We start from the raw sequence: 22,360 nt of genomic DNA on the forward strand, positions 1-22,360 counted from the left end.
TCTGCATCTGCTCCCAATTTCCCCTCTCCAAACCGCACAGCCCTGTTGCACAAATGCAGATCTTCAGCTTCCCTTGCCACTCTGAGAATCTTCTTTGGAACGTAATGCCCAGTTTTCTCTCTCCTTTGAAAACCAAAACACTATCGGGTTCATCTCTCCTAACATTGCTTCACTTTCTAGAATCCTCCAAGATGGCCACTCGTGACATTTGTGGCGAGAAGATGAAATTTCATCAGAGCCTAGAGTTCAAACTGAAGCGACTGCTAGTCATGCTCCTTAATGGAGGGCAGGATGGCATCGTCGGGGCTGAGGGCTCTGCCCACTTGTCCAGAACATCACATCCTCCTCCTCATCCGTGAGGCACCATGGTGCCTTCTTGCCTCACATCTGGCACTTGGGCACCTTGGGAAAGTCATCTCAAAATCTTGAGGACCACCACCTTATGCCCAGGAGGATGGCTACTCGCAAGGAAACAGCATTATTCACAACACCTAAAACCCAGAAGTAGCCCAAATGTCCACTCACAGATGAACGGGTAAGTAAATTGTGACACAGACAGACAACGGAATATTATTCGGCCTTGGAAAGGAAGGACATTCTGATCACATCACAACATAGGGAGGCTTGAGGACATCAGTGCTAAGTGAAATAAGCCCGTCACAAAAGGACACATGTGAGTTCACTCACTTGACGTACTTAAGTGGCCAAATTCAGAGAGATACGGAGAGAAAGGTGGTAAGCAGGGACTGGGGAAGGGGAGGGCAGAGTTCTTGCTAAATGTTTTGTTGAACAGGATGACAAGAGTTCTGGAGATGGATGGGTGACATTTGCACAAGGGCAGGAACGAACTTAATACCGTGACTGTACACTTGAAAACAGTTAAGGTAATTAATCCTATGTTCTAGTATTTACCACAATAAAAAAAAAATTAAAGTCAAAAGAATTTTTCAGCGCCTCCTTTTCACCTGAAACAGAGCAGGACTAAAGCAAATGGTGTGTAAAGTCCTCTCATTCCTATGGCTCTATGCCAACCCCAACACCACCCACCTTCTAGAAGCCGCACTGTGGCAGAAAGGAACTTTGCAGCCCCAGCATTGAAACAGCAGTGGGCACAAGGCAGCTGCTCAGGAAATGTTTGTAGGCAAGACAGACGGACAGAAAGATGAAGAGACAGATGTTCCTCTAAATCCCAGGCCCTGAGCTAGCTAGGTGCACTTGTGGTTGGCGCTGTTACAAAATCCCAATCCGTGAAACTGATATGACATTGTGTGTCAACTCTACTTTAAATAAATGGAGGGAGAGAGGGAAGGAAAAAGGAAAGGAAAGGAAAAGAAATCCCAGAAAAGTCCACCTGGCTGTCATCAGTATTTACATCAGCAGCAAGCATCTAGGAGGTTCTGGGGAAAAAGCAGAACCAGGAATCTAAAAGCCTCTTCCTGACCCAGTACCCCACTACCCACCCCTCCCAACTCCCGTGGGACCATGAACAGGTCACCTTGCCTTTCTGAGCCCCACATTGCTCCTCGGCCTACCCAGGTGGCTCTGACAACACACCCTGACTTCCACAGAATCCACTGTGGGGTCCTCATGGCCTGATGTCCTGGGAAGGGCTTTGAGAACCACAGGTGTCGTGCAAGTGAATGATGTCTGCCATGATTGATGGTCAAGCGGGTGGACGGCAGTGCTGGACTACTGAGTCAAAATCCCACACCCCCTTCGAATAGCTCTGTGGCCCCCTCAGTTCCTCATCTGTAACACTGGGATAATCCCACAGCATCTCTCTTGCTATGTTGTCATGAAGAATAAATGAGTTTATTTTTGCAAAGCTTTCAGAAAAATGTCCGGCAGAAAGTTCCATACAGGGTGACCATCTCACCATTGCTCTGATGGCCATTACGGGGGAATCCGGTCTGGCATTCCCACTGTCCCATTCATCTCTTCCCTCCTGTCCCAACAGACTCCCCACCCAACCTTCAGTTCATTCTGAGCACCTGCTAAGGGGCTGCTCTGTGTGAGGAGAGGCATTGCACTCCTGTCTGTCCCCAGCGCACGTCTCCTGGGTGCCAGGTTCTGTGTGCAGGAGGGCCCACCATCCGGCCGACCTTGGCGGCCACTCCACTTGGCTATCACCCTCGGGAAATTCCTTTTGACTCTTTATTTTTCAGAAGTGGAGAAAAGCTGCTTCAGCAATTTCCAAGGATCAGGAGTGTCTGTGGCAAACAAGCCCTCTCCCCTCTCCATCCTGCCCCCACTAGGGGACCCCACAGGAGGGAGGTGACCCTAGGACCCTCTACCCAAGGCCTTGGGCAACATCTGTTGAGTAAGATGAAAACACGGGTTGAAGATTAAGCCACTTTGCCCTGGCTGGCCTGGCACAGGCTGGAGAATGTATCCAGCAGGCCCACAGTGGGCAGAAATCCTGTGCCCAGGACACGGGCTCCCGATCCCAGGGGGGTAAGATCGAAGCGAGACAGGTGAGATGGCCAGAGGGAAAGCTGTGCCCTCTCTGAGACCTGGAGAAACCACAGCAGACACACATGCTGCGAGGCACGAGGGAAGGGGGCAGGGAGACCAGAGACCAGCTATGCCAGGGCTGAAGGGGAGGCAGCAAATGGAAAAGGAAGGAAAAATACAACCCGCCCTTTCCTCCCTCTTGTGAACCTGCTCAAAGCACTTGCCTAGCCTGCCTTGAGGAAACAGGTGCTGAGTGCTCTCTGGGAGAAGCCAAACTTTCTCCTGGTTGCCCCTGGGCCACTTTCCCACTCCCTGGGACGACAGCAGAGCGTCCTTCTGGAGGCCAGCACCCTCCCCCAGGAACAGAGAGACCCCTGCCCACAGGCAAGCCAGGGAACAGCAGCCCTACTTGCTGAACCCCTAACCTACACAGGGAGTCCGGCTGAAGCCTTTCCTCCAGCCACTCGGTGAATGTGCGCTGAGTCGGTGAACACCTACTGAGTTGCGGGTGGTGGGGATACAGCAGTGAACACGATAGATACAAATCCCTTGTCCACACAGGCTGCTGTGCTGGGAGGAGGGGAGCCCTGGAAGAGACGCACCATGTGCCCAGTGGTGAGACTGTGGAGGGACGAGGAAAGCAGAGACGGGAGACGGAGTTGCTTGGGGAAGGGAAATCTCCCACGTGCGTGAACACCTAAGGGAGGGAAAGAGTCTCAAGGGGGACCCAGGGGTAGAGTCTCCTGGCCAGAAGGCACAGGAGGGACAACAGTCCAGGAGCAGGATCGTGCCTGCTGTGTTCAGGAGCAAGAAATCCAGGTATCTAACGCAGAGTGAATGAAGGAGAGAGTTTCTGGAAGGAGATGTCAGAGAGGAAAGCTGTCCTGCAGGGTTGTACATGCCAATGCAAGACACTGGACTTTTACCCCAAATCAGGTGGGCAGCCCCTGGAGGGCCCTGAATACAGATTAATCAAATACACTCACGGGGCTCCTGGGCAGCTCAGTAGGGTAAGCGTCTGCCTTCGGCTCAGGTCATGATCCCGGAGTCCTGGGATTGAGCCCCACGTTAGGCTCCCTGCCCGGTGGGGGCCCTTTTTCTCCCTCTCCAGAGCTGCCTCCCTACTTGTTGTGTGCTTTCATGTGCACACCCTCTCTCTCAAATAAATAAAATCCTAAAAAAATTCACTCATTTACTCCTTTTATTCTCCCTAAAAACCTTACAGGGCAGCGGCTATTATCAACTCCCAATCTGTAGAGGGGAAACTGAGGTCCAGAGAGGTTAAGTATTGTGTCCAAGGTCACAGAGCAGAGACTGAGAAGCCAGGATCCAAAGGGAAGGAGTCTAACCCCCTCACTCTTGACCATGCCGGGGCCGGTGGGGGGAGGGGTTGGATTAGATGGGGAGCCTCAGGGAGCACAATCTGGTACGTCAACCACTCCATCACCACGTGGCCGACCCAGCCTCCTGGAAGGTCAGAGCCCCCCTCCTCACAGGTGGGACAGGACACAGGGACAGGAAGATCCTTCTGGTATCTAACTGCAATCCTTCTGGCCCGAATGCCAACCTCTTCCCTTTTGTTCCAACCCCTGACCCTTCCTCACATAAACAAGCTCCCCAGACTCTGAGTGGCCAGGAATCTGGCTTCTGCCTACAGATCCCTAAGCCCCAGACCCCCCAGCTACCCTTGGACCAGCCAAGGACATTCTGTTCTCAGGGGCGAGGTGGCAGTTGAGTTGAAATGATGAGACTTATGCTCCCTGCTTCCTCCACCCCGTTCCCATCCACCCGCTGCAGTGACCCTCTGCAACCCCAGAGCAACTTCTTGCTGGTGGTTGCAAACCAGGCCTTGCACCGGCCTCCCCCTACCCCCCCTACCCCTACTGTTGCCAGATGCCCTGTAACCAGGCTCTGTGCGAAGAACACTCCACATCTGGAGAGGCATTGCTGGGCAGAGCTGAGGCCCGGAAGGGTCTGAGCCCCATGAGACCAGGGAGGTGGGGCCTCCACGAGGAAGGGAAATAGCCTGGCGCAGCCCAGCCAGCTGCAGAGGACAGGCACCCAGCCATGGGCCCGAGGCGGCCAGGGCTGCAGAGGACATGGACGCGGCCGTGAGCCCGAAGTGTCTGAGCGTCTGAGCCCCGAGCGTAGAGTCCCCCTACAAACCTTATTTCATCCCATCCATGACCCTCCATGGAGGGGACACTTCCAGCACCGAGAAGGCGTTGGGAGCATTGGGAGCAAGCACTCCCCTTGACAGGAAGAGAAGCTGGGGTCCAGAAAGAAGATGGGCTTGACCACTGTCACTGAGTAAGTGGGTGTCCGAGGGAAAGGAGAGACCAGGTGGCCTGACAGTATCCAGGTTGAGTGGATACACAGACCCCTGAACGTGCCAGGACACCCTGGCCCCCTCCCCAACTCCCACCCACACTGGTGTCACCAGAGGCTCCTCTGTATCAATAAACAGGATTGTGTCCATAGGGTCCCTCTGTCCTGTGTGCCCCCCCAACACACACAAACACACATACATGCACCTGGAGTCATGCAGAGCCCTCCCCTCCAGCCTTCAGGGCCCTGCCCGCCTCCAGCACCGGGCTGGGGAGAAGGGGCGCCTGAAAGCGCTGGGAGGAGAAGCTCCCAGTGTTCCAGATCAGCCCAGCTGGGATCTGTCTGGAACAGGCCCCTCTCCCCACAGCCCATAACTCATAGGAGACCTGCCCCTGTCCACACTCTTCTGGAAGACTGACAGGGGAGGCTGGGCTGGGAGACACGGAGACAGAACAGAAAAGCAGAGTCAGCCAAGGAGCTTGGAGGTGGATCGGGCCACCTGAATGCGAGCCACTGCCCAGGCGGGGGAACTCTGTGGGTCAGGCCATCCACTCCCCTCCCTCCAGCTGAAGGGTACCAGACCCAGCAGGTAGAAGAAGGTGCCGTCCCCTGGTCCCAGAAGCTCCAGAACAACAGGCACCTGGCTGGGCCCAGAGGCATGCGAGATGCCCTTTTATGGGTTTTTCCAAGGACTTTGGTCTCAAATTGAACTAGGAGGGCCTGCATCTCGTCAGAAGGGACCTCATGACTCATTTCCTCCCAGTCCAGCTTCGGTCTCGGGAAGTGTCCCCCTCCTCCTCCTTACCTAATGGCCCAGAACCCTGTAGCTGTTACCCTTCAGCTGTAACAGAGGAGCTGAAGAAAGAGGGGAGAGAGCCCAGCAGGGTAGGGAAGGGACTGTCACTCACCACCAGTTCATGGCTGGATGGAGGGATGCAGGGGGCAGCCACCTGTGGGAGGAACACAGAAAGGGCAAGGTTAGCATCTTTCATCCACACAGAAAACCAGGGCCTCCTGAGGCCATTCCACGGCCCCACCTCCATGCCAGACACCTCTTCCCTCAGCTCAACACACTGACCATCTCCAGCTTGAGAGGTCACTAGGAGATGCTGCAGCCATGTGGTAGATCCCTCAGGCAATCACACTGGGGAGAGAGGGAGTGGAAGAAGGCAAAAATGAAATGTACATCATGATTTTTTTTTCAAGATTTTATTTATTTATTTCAGCGAGAGCGAGCGTGCGTGTGCACACTCATGGTGGGGAAGGGCAGGAGAGGGAGAGATTCTCAAGCAGACTCCACGCTAAGTGCAGAGCCCGATGCGGGACTCGATCTCATGACCCTGAGATCATGACCTGTGCTGAAACCAAGAGTCGGAAGCTTAAAATGACAGAGCCATCCAGATGTCCCGTATATCACACAATTTTTAAATTCTGTAGAAAAATAGGCAGAACACTGGAGGTCAGTGCACCAGGATTTTTAGTAGCAGTGGGTTCAGGTCATAAGAAGAAGGTTTTTTTTTTTCTTTGCTCTATGTTCTAAATGTTCTACAATATGCTAAGGTTTGTTTTACATTTTTTAAAAACATGTTTAAGAGCTCTAAGAAAGGAGGTTCTCCCCAATGCCAAGGCATCTCACCCAAAGCTGCAGACAGAGTCTGGGGTCCCCACAGCTTGAGGGAAGCAGGTTGGTGAAAGGCCCTGCCAGTTCTTCCAAAGAAAGCCTTGAGGGGTGAGAGCACCCTTTATGAGCGAGATTTTATTCTTAACACCACCCTCATCTTCCTCTCGGATGGAGGGTGGGGACCGGCACGTGGGCCTCCAGACAGAGGGAGGGGAGAGGGAGGGCTGCATTGCCCCCTCCCCTGAGATAACACTCCCCATCCAGGCCAGGCAGCCAAACCACTACCCTGACAATTAGCAGGGCCCTTTATCAGAGACTCAGTGTGTTCTTTTTTCTAGCTGGGACACGTTTTTCTTGGAGCTCATACCTTAATCTTGGCTCCAATTCCCAACCCAAGGGGCCCACAGAGGGGACTGGGGGGAGGCTCTCCCTCAGGCATAAGTGGGTCTGGGCACAAGCCCCTGATCGCCAAAGACGGGGCTGCTGCCTCTTCAAACAGTGGGCAACCCCAGCTCCGGCCACCAGCCCAGCGGAGCGGCGATGGTGACAGCCTTCAGGCTCGGCTAGAGCTGGCTCCCCACAAGAAGCCACCCTCAGCCGGGCCCCCCTCCGCCTGACCCCCGTCCTCCATCTAGCCCGAGGGGTCCCCAGGCTTGACACACCAGCCTAGAAGGGGCAAGGCTCACGTGACGGTGTGCCCTGAGCTCCGGAAGAGGAGGAGAAGCTGGGAGTTCAGCATCCCTGGGTTCTCGACCCAGTCCAGCTACAGGCTTCCTGCCCAACTCATTCTCCAACAAAGAAGCCTGAGCTGAGTCTCCGTGTCTATCGCCCTGTGCTCACCATTACCCCGAGACTGAGAGACTCACATGTGGGGCGAAAGGAAAGGAACGATAGCTAACGCTCATTAGATACGGACTGTAGGAGCGACAGGCATTATTACCAATGCTTGACCCATATTAACTCATTTGATCTTTTCAAACATCCAATAAGGTAGGTACTAGTCCATCTTTGGCTAAGGTGCAGGGGGTCACAGAGAGGTTACACAATTCACCCAAGGTCACAGAGCTGATAAGCGATGAAGATTTATTCTGAGTCCCAAAATGAAATATGAAGGGAAACTCTTCCCCTGTGTTCAAGAGAAAGAGGAAACGGGGGGCCAAGTGCTCTCCCAAGTTCAGGGTTCTTGATACACACAAGCATGGAGCCATCAGTGAGTGTTTTAGAAGTTTCTGGGGGAGACAGAGTCCAGGGCGGGGTGGAGGATCCCAGGAGAACAGACTGGGAAGGAAGGAAAAGTCCCAGAGGTGGCTATGGCTGGCAGGCCAGACAAGGTCTCAGCCATGGGGGACACAACTGCCCCCCCAGGCACCTGTGGGGCAGGAGTTCTGCATCCAACAGTGGCCTCTTCCAGTGCCCTATTGCCCCTAACCCCATTCACAGGTTATAGGTTTCAACCTCATGGGGCCAGGTTCCCAATGTCCCCTCTCCCACCACTCTATCATGTAGGGGTCCCTCTGGCCCTGGGTGGGAGCCAGTGCAGAGTGCTCTGCTCTGCTCCTTCCTTCGGAGCTGGAGCTGGCGCTGGCACTGGGGCTCAGGCGGGGCTGGGAACCTGCAGGAGGAGGGACGCTGCGGGCTCCGGCCTCAGCCTCCAGACCTGGGCAAGTCCAGTCCATAGCCACTGTCTCCCACGCCGTTACATGAGGGGTTTCTAGTCTCCTTCTGGGTCTGGGGACTTAGGGAATCGGGGGGAGGTTACAGATCCATTTAAAGTGGGGGCAGAATGGACAGTGTCCTCTGAAACAGGGGGAGGGCCTCTCTCCCAGAACCACCTTAAGGCAGTGGTGGAAAGGAAGGTCCAGGTGTCTCGACCCCAGGTCCCTTTCCTGTTTCCCCTGAGGCAGCACCATCCCTAAGGACTGAGCTCTGCAACAGAGCGGTGGACCCCCAGCTGGAGGGCCTGACGTCCGGGTGCCCCTCGTGGTCTGCTGCCCCCCAGCATCTCCTCCACCCGCCACCCACAGCTGTGCATTCCAGGCCAGCCGGCCAGCCAGCCCACTAACTTTGTTGTGTGTTTCAGTGTTTCTTGTCTCTCTCTCTCTCTCTTTTTTTTTTTTTTTTTTTTTTTTTGTAAGCAGAGAAATGTTTCCTTAAAAGGCTCTCTCCTTCCCTCCGGCACCCTGGCCCCTGGCCACCCTCTCAGGAGCCTGGAATGTGCCAGGGAGAGCCAGGGCCCCCTGCCACTCTGTGGCCTGTGCCCTCTGGCCCCACACTCCTAGTGTCAGCTGTAACCACACCCTCTGCCCTGTAGGGACCTGAGCGAGGAACCCTCTCTCTGCAGAGGGGGCAGACTCTGGGACATCCACAGGGGCTCAGGGTTCCAGCCATGTCATAGTCTCGCTTCCCAGCCACTGGCAGGGATTCCAGGGCTTTGGCCCAGGAGGTCAGCCTTAGGTAAGCCTCCTCCCCCAGTATAGCTCCAAAAACCCGGCTACACACTAGAGGCTGAGCAGGCCTGATGCTCAGTCTGTCCACTCAGAAAAACGTACCAATAAAACTAGCAACAGCCGTAGATACGCACGTCACACTTACTATAGGCCCGTCTGCATGAACTCCCTCATTTTGCTCCTACAACAACCTTCAACATCCCATTTTATGGACCAGAAGACTGAGGCGTGGGCAGGTCAAGAAGCTAACCGAAGGGGAATAGGGAAGACAGGCTGTGAACCCAGCAGGGGGGCTCCAGGCAGAGATGTGCTCCTGTGCTCTGGGGCACGTGGTGCTTCCATACACACTAATGTCCGGACAGCTGTGTCCAACAACAGCAACAGCCCCTGGAACGTGGCTTTCTGTCCGCTCCTAGCCTAAGCTCTCAAAATGTTTGGGGTAGAGACTCCTTCTCCCCATTTCACAGATGAAGAAAGTAAGGCACAGAAAAGGTAACGATTCATCCAAGGCCACCACAGAGCCGCAGTCTGGCTTGGAGCCTGCAAGGTAGAGAGCTGGGGGCACTGCCAGGTGTGACTTGCCAGGCCCAGACCAGGGCCAATGCCTGGCATTCTTCAGTCCCCTACCCACTAATACCTTCTGAATTCCAAAGGTCCCTGGATGCAATTCCAACAACAGGACACACCCTTGGAGACTCCCCCCCAGGTCAAATGCACCAGACAGCAGCCCTCCAGGCCAGGGCTCCCTGCGTGATCTGGGCTCTGCCCTCCTCTCCACCAGCACTCCGTGTCCATCCCCCTTGCCGAGGACCTAAAGCCACACATCGGAGTGACTCTTTTCAGTCCTTCGAGCACACCTAGCTGTGGGCCTCCTCAGGACCTCTGCATATGCTGTTGCCTCCACCTGGAACACTCTCAGCCTAGCTGTCTGCATTAGCAGTGTCCTTCCCAGACTTCTGGCTTTGGGTTCAATGCCGCCACTGCCAAGAGGTCCTCCCTGATTCCCTTAAGTCACACGCATGCACGTACCCACGCACAGACACTGTTTCTCCAGCCCTCTTATCTCTATCTTCGCAGACCTAATTGCAGTTTGCAATTAAACAGGTGTCAGTTTCCTTGTCTGTAACCTGGTTCCCCTGTGAGAGAACAAGTGTCCTGAGGGCAGAGAATACATCTCGTTCATCGCACTGGACCCAACACATAGTAGCTGCACACAAAGCACTTGCAGAAGGATGTAGGACACTCAGGCCCCAGGAAGTAAGACACCTGCAGCCACCAGTGGCCAAAGTCGCCACCATCACTGAGCATGTCCTATGTGCCAGGTGCTGGGGCCAGTCCTGCCACATGCTTGTCCCTCTGCGCCCTTCCAATACTGCAGAGTCAGCAACATTGTTCCCATTCTACAGATGAGAAAAATAGAGGCTTGACGAGATCGTGCCACTCGTCCCAGGTCAGTCAGCTGGGAAAGGGCTCACTGCAGGTGAAATCTTGGTCTGGGGGCTCCAGGACTGTTCTTGGCAGAGCAAGAGAAAACCCAGGCATGCACCTGGCACAGCCCTCCTGTCACCTCACCAGCGCGCAACCGGCAGGACCTGGTCCCCAACTAGGTGACACTCCATCCCTGGGGACTCAAGCTTTCGGCCCTGGTTACATAAAACCCCAGGCTTCTAAACTCGCCTAGCTCTCCTGAGAATCTCCCCACGTCCGCCTGGCCCTGGGGCCGGACAGGATCGCCTTGCCCCAGACAAAACTGAGAACCACTCAAGCCTCTGACTCTAGCTTCATACGATCGGAGCAAAAGTTCTTTTTTTTTTTTCCTATCTCTAGCTAGTCCTCTCTATTCTCATTGTAGTAAAATTCACACAACATAAAATTTACCATTTTACCTATTTCTAAGAGAACGTTTCAACAGCAGGTAAGTGCATATTCACGCTGCTGTACAAGCATCACTCCTCCCCACTTCCAGAACCTCATCACCAAGAAATCCCACATCCTTTAAATAAGAGCCCCATCGCCCTTCCCTCCCAGCCCCTGGGGATCTCTTAGCTCCTGTGTCTCTGAATTTATGTGTTCTAGGTGCCTCACATAAGAGGAATCACACAGCAGTTTGAATCTGGCTGATCTCACTTCATGTCCTGGGCTGAGTTCCATCCCCCCAAATTCACACGTTGCAGTCCTAATTCCCAGGACCTCGGTATGTGACTGCGTTGAGTGAAAGAGGTGATGAAGCTACAATGAGGCCATCAGCGGGACCTAATCCAACCTGACCCGTGTCCTTATTGGAAGAGATTAGGACCCACAGAGAGTCACCAGGGGAACGTGCAAAAGGCAAGGACCACGAATAGACACAAGGATAGGCCTCAGAGGGAATCAAAAGTGCCCACACCTGGACCTCAGAGCTCCCGCCTCCAGAACTGGCTGAGGAGGAGTTCGCTGTGCAAGCCACCTAGTCCCCAACGTGTTGTTAAAGCAGCCCCAGCAATTGTCACACCCGGTGTCCCGTCCTCATGATTCATTCAGGTCACTGCAGGCATCAGAGGTGCCCTCCTTTTCAGGGCTGCATACTAGTCCACTGGGCAAGCCCCGCACACTGTATTTACACACCTGTCCTCGACGGACATGCAGGCTGTTCCCGCGGACACTGCCTCCACACCCTTGCTCCCACAACTCCAGGCCCCCATCTCAGCCGATACACAAAGGTACACAGGAGGGACGGAAAGTAGGGTTTGCAGAGCACTGACCTGGGTGCTTTACATACATTTTATTTAGTCTTCATGACAGGTCTTTGTGGTACGTGGGTTCAGAGAAGTCAAGTAATGGCCCAAAGTCAAACAGCTCATAGTAGGAGGAATGGCAGACACAGAAGAAGGCAGAAAAAGATGCTCACTCTGTACCAGGCACTCTGTGTTATCCCTTCTACTGCCTGGGACCTTCTGGAGGAGAGACGAGTGCCCTCATCTCACAGGATCTCAAGCCGTCTTCTCAGCAATCCTGTGAGATCCAAGATAGCATGGCCACTAATTGACACACACCAGGGTCTGCCTGGTTCCAATGCCACCTGGCCCCATGCGCCACGCTCTCTCCACAGCCAGATGGGGGCGCCCAGGGCTGTGAGAGCAGAGGGCACTCAGGGGTCCCGGGTGGAGACCACAAAGGAGGGGACACTTGCGCCAGGCCTCCAGGACATATTGCTTTTGTCTACTGGGCGTCTCACCTAGGACCATTCCAAGAGCCCCGAGAGTGGTAAGGCCTGATCCGGAGCCCAGGGCTCACCTGGCATGTGGATGGGGTTTAAAAGGTAAAGATGAGGAAAGGGCATTTTGGGTGGAAATGGTCACATGAACAAGGCAGGGAGGAAAAAACCACTACAAGTCCCCTTTGGTGGGACATGGGATGGGGGAAGGGGAAGAGGAAGGACACTAAAGGACACACTGAAGAAGACAAAGGGAAGGAGGACTGGCTGCAAACTCTCTTTCCAGGCTGGACCACAGGCAACTCGGAGAGCCCAGCCAAGAAGTTAAGACTTTCAGACGCTGGTACTGGGGAGCCACCGAAGGTGCCTGAGGAGGATAGGGAGCAGAGAGAAGTAAAGAGTGAAGCTTAAGGCAGGCAGAAGATATGTAATAATGATACTACTAATAATGGGGAGGGGGAGAAAAGAAGGGGAGCCCAAAGCCCACAGATAAGGGGCTGCTGGGCACCCTAAAACCCAGAGGTCATCATCTCCACCCTAACAAAACACACATTTGGACAGACCCCGACCTCCAGCCTTGCCCTCTCTTCCCCCAGCCACAGCACAGGAGGACAGCACTGCCCCGACTTCTTCCCTCCCTGCCCTGCGAGGAGGAGTAAGTGGACCCGCCCCACGGGGCTTCTGCTTACCCTCTGGGCCCCACCTGGGAAACCCGTGACCAGCATGTTGCCACCTCTGAGCCCTCATCACTGAGGCGATACCACAAGGGTCAAGAAAAATAGAGACCACAATCCCCAGAGGATCTAGACTCCATGCCACATCACTGAGGAAAGAACCAGAAGACCCCATGGCCAGTGAACAGCCCAACATCTCAGTCTTCATGGGACGAGTCTGCCAGGCTCCAGCAGGAAGACCATAGCTGGGCCCCGTGAGCCGGGCCAGGCAGGCAGGCAGGCCCACCAAGTGGACGGAAGGATGGCTTGGAAGCCTGGTGGGATACCAGTGTGCCCTGAGTGTTCACAGCAGGCAGGCAGCTACAGAATGCCTCAGCCGGGGTTGGGGGAGCAAGGACAAGGCCAGGGCTGAGAAAGGCAGAGTCCCAACCTGGTTCAGGGCCTCAAGACACTGGCCTCCCTTTCCAAGGCCCAGGCCCTGGGCCAGACGCTACTAAGGAGAAGATGGCTACCACCCTGGTTCCATTTCCTCTCAGGCCTGTGCCCCCCCCTTGAGGCCGCCTGTCCTCACCAGAGCGTGCTCCCAGCCTGCCCGGCTCTTTCCTTCCCTTATATAGAGTTCTGCTCACGATCAGGAAAGGAAGCGCATCCAGTTCCTGGAGGCAAGAAGGGGCCTGTTCCTAGGGACACCTCGAGCTGAGGGGGGCAGGGCATGTTCCAGCTGAGAGTCCCCTCCAGAGCCAGGGGCCAGGCCTTTCCCCAAACCCAGCACAGGCTCCAACTCCAACAAGAAACAGAGGAGAGTCCCAGAGAGGCAACTCTGGGCAATGCCCCTGGGACTCCTGCCCACACTGTGTGCATAAACCCTCCTGGGCCACAGGCCTCTTGAACCGATGGCCCAGCCAACCTGTTCTCCATGCTCCGGCAGCAGCCCCTTCTCCCTGGTCCTCCCTCTCGTCTCAGGACCTTCTCCTCAGGCCCCACGCACCGGCCACCCAGCCCACTGCCAGCCTCTAGGTCTGGTAACACGTTCAAGAAAGGGACCTCCAGAGAGAGACGTTTCTCTGCAGCCAAACTCCAGCCACACTCGCACGCAGCAGCCAAACCTGCACGGCCCAACTCTCCACAAGGCGGGGACCCAGGGGGTGCCCCTCCTGTGCCTGGCCAAGAGGAGCACCCCCAGGAAAGGGGGATGTGGTGGACCTAGTGGGACACAGGCTCTGGTCCCCCGCAGAGCCCTCTCAAAGGATGGCAAGAGTTGACCCAGGCTGGAGGCCCAGCTGGTGGCAGGGCATTTTCTCTGTTAAGGGGAAGCTGTGCCTCCCCTTAAACCCAAGCCGGGACACCAGCTCAGGGACCACACTTTCCCACACTCACAGGAGTGACTGTGGGAGGCCTGACTGTAGTGACTCCAGGAGGCCTGAGCTTGCAACCAGGCCAGCCTTCTTCTGATGAAACCCCCCACAATCAGGAGAAACAGAGAAATTGAGGTCAGGCAAACCTCTACTGTTTGCCAGGCCCTGGGAGCACAAGAGAGGAAGCCAGGGGTCCCATAGGGGCTGGGCAATGGCCCACAGGTAAGGTGGGTCACGTGGGGCCGCAGGAAAGCACCAGCAGGGGTAAGAAGGCACAGCTGGGCCCTGGGCTTAACACTGGTCAGCATCCTGGGCTCACAGCCCTACTGCCCCGCCAACCACCAAATGCCTCCGCCTCACTCCCCCACCGCTGGCCACCCAAGGTTCTGAAGCCAGAAACCTGATCGCCTGTCTTGACTCCTCCTTCCCCTCCCTCCCAGGTCGGAGGACAATTCTTCTGCCCAAATACCTCTCTGGCTGCCCCACCTCGCCACGCTGACATGACTATAAGAACCTACAAGAACCTCCTAACTCAGGTCTCTGCCTCAGGTCCTACCCCTCTAACCTATCCTCCACTCAGCAGCCAGGGAACTATTTCTAAAATGCACATCTAGTCCTGTCATTCCCCTGCCGAAAGTCCTTCCCAGCTCCATGGGATGGAGTCCAAATGCCCTAATATGGTCCTTGCGGCCCTGCGGGACCTGGCCGGGTCTCCCTGTTTCAGGCCCCATTCCTCACCTCTCTGCCTCAAAGCCCTTGCTCCAGCCAGAGACACCTCCTTTCAGGTCCAATTCCATTCCGTGTACTGCACTCTGAGCCCATTTCCCAGATGAGGCTCAGAGAGGTCACACACTTGGCCCAAGGTCGCAAGCCTCAGCCGTGCTCAGCCCCAAGCCACCCAGACCTTTCAGAGGCCCAGCAAGGCTTTCCCAGACGGCATGGCTTCTGAGGCGGTTGGGACAGGAGAACAGAGAGGAGACCTGCCAGCGAGGCCCAAGGCCCACAGGGCAAAATGGAGGAAGAGGGTCAAAGGGGGCGTTTTGTGCAAGGCCTGGAAGGCTGAACTGACACCCATGGCCAGCGGCTCAGGACTAGCCCAACGCCTGCAGAGCCAGTAAGAGAGGGCGCAGGCGAGGCATGGGGTTGGAGGCCAAACATCCAGCCCAAAAGAGTCAGCGGCTGCCGAAGTGAGACCAGCGCAGAGCCAGGGCCGGGTGCAGAAAAGAGAGGCTAGTGGGGGATCTAAGAGGCTGGGGAAGCCGGACACCACCAAGGGGCCAGCCCGGAGGCCTCGGGGCAAGCAGGGCCCGTGCTATACAAGTGGAAGTGTCCACATGCAGTTGGAAATGGAGGTTTCAGAACTGCCTTCTCCTGAGACCCAAAGCCCGGGGAAAACCCCAGCCCTTCTTCCCCGCCTGGAGAGGGGCCATTTGTTCCAAAGCAGGGGGTGGTGTGACAGGGCCTGCAGCACAGAAAACACAGCTTCTAGGAAGTTCCTCGAAGAATCTGGTCAAGGAAAGGGCTATGGTCTGTGGTCAAGGTTTCAGTGGAACTGGGGGGCTTGGAGGGACAGTGGGGGACAGGCATGGGAAGCAAGACCCTGCATTCACCCAACAGCACTAAATTAGTCCCCTCCCTCCGTGCCAGCTTCCCAGCAAGGGAGACAGAGATGAATAAGAATGGCCTGGCCCGGGAGGGGAACTTGGGGCCCACATGTAAACAGGGAATTATATAAAAGAACCCAGTAACTGCTATAATGAAGGTATGAAGAGGGCTATTATCTCACTGGGATTCAAATCCATCTGTTTTTCCAGAAATTACGCCCAGAGGGAGACTGCCCACCCAACCCCCCTCTCTCCCCACTGAGGGTTTCTGTCCCTAGAGGAGAAGTTGAAGGGACAAAGTCTTTGACCCTAAACTGTGCCAAAAGAGTAAGGCAGGAAGGACACATGGGAAAAAGAGCTAAGAGCAAGGGGGAAGCCCAAGGAGTCAAGAGGTCTCAGAATTGCGGCAAGGCGCACCAGCAGCCCTGCAACGTGGCAAAGGAGACTGAGGGAATGGCTGGGGTGGGGAGACGCTGGGGCTCAGCCAGGCCACCAAATGGAGAATTCTGAGGCTGGGGGCCACCCTCAAACCCACACCAACACAAGAGGGTCCCTCTGCCTTCTTAAACCAGACCACAGTCGGCTCGCGGGCCAGGTCCAGGGCCTCCCGGCCTCTCTCCCTTCCACCTCTGCAAACAGCAGGGCTTTCCACCCTGTTTCCTAATCTTAAAGGTGCTACAGGTTGCTGAGGGCACCACCCACTGGGTAACAGCTTTTGAGTGGGAAAAATGATACCAAAACGAGCATTTCAATTGCAAGATGCATGCTAATTTCAGCAATACTAAAATGTAAAAAAAAAAAAAAAGCGTCCTTCAGGCTCCCCAAACTGCCCTATGCTGCTGACAATCAGGAAGTCTCTCCCAGCATCTACCTACTTCCTTTTTTAAAAATTGAAGGACGCCCAAAGAAAGAACAAAGTGAAAGGGAAATCCAAGCCCATGCTACCAGGAGAAAATTCTGTATATTCTCAAAGGCCATCTGTGGACCCCTGGACCCCTGCAGGTCATTCTGTCCCATCGCCTGACAGCAGACAGCTTTGACTCTAAGCCAAAACCAGGAGCTAGGAGCAGTTCTGTTCTGAAAAAAATCACACCTAATTCCTTCTCTCTGTGGATCCCTCCGTCCAAATTCCTCAACACCTCGAGAGGCTGTGAATTTCCAACCAAAGGGCAAGAGCTGGGACTGAAGCAGCAATGGGCTGGGAGCCAGGTGTGGCTTCCAAGTTCACGTTGCCACAGAACGCCACTTTCCGCTACTCCCCGAGGCAGTCTCCTTGTCTGGAAAATGGAGAGAAGGAGACCTATGTTGTAGGGTGCAACTAAATAAAGTTGACTGAATTGACACAATTAAAAACTCCCAGAACCCAGCCCATGCTTAGTACACGGGAGTCCCCTCCATTTGGTGGCCGCCAACATGGCACCCCCCATGTCTTCATGTCCAGGGTCATAAGCTGCCCAGCGCGGGCCATGCACGGGGGCCCGTTCTAAAGGCTGCATGTATATCAGCTCATCAAATCATCGTATCTGGGGCACCTGGGTGGCTCAGTCATTTGGGCATCCGACTCTTGGTTTGGGCTTAGGCCATGATCTCGGGGTCCTGGGATGGAGCCCTGTGTTGGGCTCTGCACTCAAAGTCTGCTGGAGACTCTCTCCCTCTGCTTTTCCCCCTGCTCGTGTTCGCTCTTTCTCTCTCAAATAAAAATCCTTAAAAAAGAAAATGTTAAAAGAAAAAAGTCATCACTTCAGCCCTGGGAGGTAGGCTCTGTTCTTAAGCCCACTTGACGGAAGAGGAACTGAGGAACTATGACAGGTGAGAAGAGGTAGTTGATTGACACGGTCCCATCCACTGAGACCTCAGAATTTGGGACCCTATAATATAATGGAAAAGATTCCCATTAAAAAAAAAAAAAAAAAAAAAAATCCTCCTCTTTTCCCTGAGCCCTTGACTCTGGCCTCGGCTTCAGTGATCTGAAAAGGCACTCACACAGGAAAGTCCTGGGTCCCAGACGGCAGCGCCAGGAGGAGTTAGCAGGTCGGTTCTGCACAATTAGCCCAGAGCAGGGGCTGGTGTTCTGGAACCCCATCTGCTCTGATGGGCCGCACCAGGAGCCCCGGAAGCCGGAGTCCCAAGGACAGGGCGGCCCAGTCCCATATTGCTCTTTTAAATCCATCTGTGGTGAGGCACAGGAAGCCCCCCTCTCTCTCCCAATTAGCCGGCAGCAGAGACTTGAAGCGAAGCCAGCACTGAAGGCCAGCGGAGGCCTGGCTGTCACGGGCATTGTTTGGCTCCATCTGACGCATATCCACCTCCCCGCAATGTTTCCTTGTTCTCCGGGGAAACCTCGGAGATGCGCGCCTCTGAAACCAGGTCTGCAGGGAAGGGGTTGCTGAGGGGAGGGGCAGCGGAAGACCCAGCTCTAGCTGGCTCAGAAAGCATAGGCAGATTTTAAACAGATGGGGGAAAGGGCTCACATGGGCCACAGACCCAGGGACCCAGAGACACTGCTGAGGTGCAGACACACAGTTCACACACCCCAAGACACACACACAGCGCAGACACAGCCCACAGAACCCCTGCCAGCTCCAGATGCAAAGTCACTCCCCAGGGCTGCCAGCCCCACCCTGAGCAGAGCCCGCACTGACTGCTGCCCAGAAGCCTTGCCAGCACACCCAGGGGAGGGGGGACGCGGGGGACACGGTCCCGGAGCACAGCTGATCTCAGGAAGCTACAGCAGGGAATGATCCATGGGTGCAGACTGGAGGAGGGGAGAGCGGGAACCAGCAGAGGCGGGGGGCGGGGGGTCAAGTGTGAATGCTCACCCAGATCTCAAGGTGTACCCAGGAGCCAGCCTATCCACCTAGCAGGGCCAGCAGCAAATTCCCCTTGCTCTCTGCCCCCTCCTCGCATCCTGCCCATCCTTCTGGAAAAGCAGGTGAGGGCCAAGGCACACTGATGGAAGCTGGGGAAGAGGTGTCAGAAAGAGGAGGGCTAGTGTACCAGCCGTGAGGCAGAGCTGATAGGAGAACAACTATCCTGGAAAACGTGGAATACAGGCTTGGGAGCAGAAGTTTTAGGGGTGGAGGTGGGGAGGAGTAGCAAAACAGAGTTTAGGGCTTGATGTACCACCGAATTCGCAGAATCCCTTGAATGTACTGGGTATAACAGACCGAGTCCTTTCAACGGTACGTACAACAGCCAAATCTCCCTTCTCCATGTGGGTCAAGAAGCTCGGGGAGAGGAAGTTAAGTTGCCCAAGGTCACACAGCAATGAGCAATAGAGACAGGACTCAAACCCAGGACAGCCAGATCGCAAAATCTATACCCCTGCAGGCAAACCAAGTCACCCGAGTGCTTCGCCAACAAGATGGGGCAGCTGTGCAGCCTAGAGGGCGTGGCGGGATGGCAGGGAGGAAGGGCTAAGGCAGAGGGGCACAGAGAGGCGAAGGGGGCAGGTGGGTGGGCATGCCAGCCTGGACCCCCAGCTCCTAAGACACTCAGGCTGTCGTGACTCAGTGGCTGGGCCTCCAGGGAGCATTTCCGGAGCCCCAGACAGCTGGGCAGCCTCGGAGCCCCTGCCCAGCGCAGACACTGGGCCATTACTCACAAGTGCTGGTTACTCACTCTTCTCGGCACCCTGCCCCCCAGCACATCACTCACTCCCACTCTGCTCCCTGAGAGTGGCCAAGAGGAGCCAGCAGATCAGGCTGATTCCCACCCTCACTCCGCTAGCCTCGATCCTGCCAGCGCAGCCCCACCTGAGTCACTGGGACCGAACCCCGCAGACTCTGGCCCACTCACCCCGGACAGCTGTTACCCTCTGCTCTGTTCCAGGAAATGGAGCTGCCCAGAGGACTGGTCACTGGGCAAAGAACCTTCCAATCCCAGGGTTGGAAGGGACCTTCCCAGCATCTCAGCTGGCTTCCCAGCAGATGCCTGAAGACCTTCCAGGACCCCCACATCCATGCTAGATGGCTCCTCCATCAGCCCCAAGAACAAGAGCCTCTCTGTTCAGAAAGATCCGCAGCCTTGCAGAATTTCAGCACTGGTTAGAGAAACGGAGGGCCCTCCTAAGGCCAACCTCTCATCTTACAAATGAAGAAACCGAATCCCAGAGAGGGGACGTGATTTGCCCAAGGTCGCACAGTGCCAAAGAGGGACTGGAACCTGGCCGTCTGGCCCCCTTGCCACCAGTCCCTCCACTCACAGCAAGTCCTTTCAGCCCACAGGGAATCGGTTGGGCCGGCCCCTGCAGCCTACCGCCGCAGCCCACCCTCACACCCTCCTGTTGCAAAGCTGGACCACTGGGGAGAGCTGGACCACTGGACTCAGGAGAGCTGAAGCCCAGATGAGAGGAGAAGGAAGAAGCTGCCATAAAACTGTGCTTCGTGGGGAGCAATCACTTTCAAACAGTGACGGAGCATCAGGAACAGTCTACCCAGCAGACAGGAGATGGACCACAGGCCTTCGGGAGGCCATGGAGCTAGAAGGCCAGGAGCTCTGGCAGGACATGATGGGAGGAATTCCTGGGGTCCCAGCTGGGGACTTGGGAGAGTCCTGGCCTCCTCTCTGCTCACCTCTCCTCCCCCTGCCCCTTGCCCCGGCTCACCCCTGCTCTCCCAGGGCTCCGTCCTGGAATCCAGGCTGGCCGAGGCCTCGGCTCCCACGCCCGGCTCAGCCCAGCTGGCCACATCAGACATAACCCCATGTGTGGGGTTGGAGGCAGCTCACGAGGGACGAGGAGCCTTCGAAGCCTCCCAAGGAGTCTCATCTCTCCTGTGCTTTCCCACCCACTCGGGGCACTCATCCCTGAGAGGCCCCTGCCTGCCTCCCTCCCTCTGCACCACAAACAACAACAGTAGTAAGAGTAACCAAGGGTCACAGAGCATAGCCCTGTGTGCTGGCCATGGCTCTATTTATTTCCCACTTTCGACAGATGAGTAAACTCAAATACCGACAGGTTGGGGTCAAGATCTAAACCCAGACGGCGTGGCCACGGCATCTGATCTTAACAACCCCCCGCCCTGGCCTCTGGCCCCATCGTGCCCCATAAGAGGACCTCGCTCTAAGTTCAAGCTCCCGAAACCCCTGCTTCCTCATCCATGTACCACCACAGACCTCCTGCAGCCACGTCGGCCTCAGTGACACTCAGCAGTCCTCAGGCTCTGGACAGGCAGCCCCCGTGCAGACACGTACCAGGCCACTTACGGTCAGGCCAAGAACCCTTGGCCTCTGAGCGGGCAGGCTCCTCCACCCTGACTTGGGGACACTCCTGTCTGTTTGTTCATTCGTTCATTCAACAAAGAGTGAGGGCCCACCGTGCACCAGGCAGATGGCAGAAGACGCCCCCAAAAGGAGCCTCCCGATTCCTTAGAGACACGAGCTGCCCTGCGGTCTACCCTCACTCCTGCCTGCTGAGATCCATCCATGCCAGTCTTGTGTGGGAAGCCTTGCCAGCAATGGCTCTCTTTTGGCCTGAAAGATCTCCCAGGAAGGAGATCTCAGGGCCTCCTCAGCCTCCTGATCCAGGAGAGGAGGGCAGCCCATGGGAAGGACCCAGAAGAGATGAAGCAAAGTGGGAGAGGATTTCCCAACTTGGGGCTGAGAAATTCACACAGCAGACTCCGAGGGCTCTGGCTCATGGGCTGTGCCCAGATCTCCCTGGCCACTACAGCCTTCACAGCAGCCGAAATCATCATTCTAAATAACAGTCTCATCACATTTTCCCCACATGAAAGCCCTCTGCTGCTCCCTCGTTCACCTGACCCAGAAACCCCTCCATCGCTGGGCCCCAGGCAACACCGGCAGGCTCGCCCAAAGCCAGCCTTTCTCACACACACACTTCCGGTGGGCCTAGTCCGTGCCAGGCCCTGAGCGGGCCACTTCACAGAGACAATCTCATTTCCTCCCAGTCACAGCTCTATGAGGCTGGATATCAGCCCCATTTGACAGATGCAGACATTGAGGTTCGGCCCAAGGCCACCCAGCTAGCAAGCAGCAGAGCCAGGAGGGACGGCATGTCTGTCTGACTCTAACACAGGGCTGTGGCCATTATTTCATCCATCATGACATGTGTGCCACTGTGCCTTCAGGCATGCCGTCCCCCTGTGCCTGAAGAAGTCTTTGTCCCTTTTGCTCCTCATGGAACTCCTCCTCAACCTTCAAAACCCACCTCCAGGGGTTTCTCCAAAGCTCTGTTAACCCCACCAGCTCGTGTACACTGCTTCCTTCTTCACATTCCCTCTGCATTTGGTAGAAAACCTTCCATCTACTCCCCTTCGTCTCCTTCTAGACAGTGTCCCCCCAGTCTTTCCAGCCCCATACCCCTGGCACCTTACCTGGCAAAGGGTCGGTGCCCCAAAAAGTCTTGGAAGTGAATAATCAGGGCCCTCGTGTACCCAGCCAGACTCAGCCACCATCACACGGCCACCACTGTGGGTCCCCAGGCACGGCCTCCACCCAAGAAGCCCACCCTCAGTCACAGGCAATGACCCCCATAACCACCTAACACCCTGCTTGTCCCTTGGTGGGAGCTTCTCCCTGTGCCCGGCTGCCTGCCCCTCTCTGCCCAATCAGCTCAGCTGTTTCTGGGAGTCTCAGCTGGTGATTAGGGCCCTAATCAGCAGGACTTCCTGCCAGCAATTGCCAGAGGTGGGGGCGGGGCAGGAGGGAAGCAAGGTCAATCCA

General features: G+C 55.8%; 1 protein-coding gene across 9 annotated transcripts in view; it reads right to left on the reverse strand.

Moving 5' to 3' along the window:
• TNS1 (tensin 1) overlaps positions 1 to 22,360 on the reverse strand; it is a 200,456-nt gene that overhangs the window by 105,236 nt on the left and 72,860 nt on the right. For all 9 annotated transcript variants that reach the window (XM_047721014.1, XM_047721015.1, XM_047721013.1 and 6 more), the window contains one exon: positions 5,691 to 5,732. In XM_047721014.1, the coding sequence (XP_047576970.1) occupies positions 5,691 to 5,732 (42 nt within the window). The remainder of the gene's footprint in view (positions 1 to 5,690; positions 5,733 to 22,360) is intronic.

Source organism: Lutra lutra, chromosome 3, assembly GCF_902655055.1.
Source record: "Lutra lutra chromosome 3, mLutLut1.2, whole genome shotgun sequence".
NCBI classification, from domain to species: domain Eukaryota; kingdom Metazoa; phylum Chordata; class Mammalia; order Carnivora; family Mustelidae; genus Lutra; species Lutra lutra.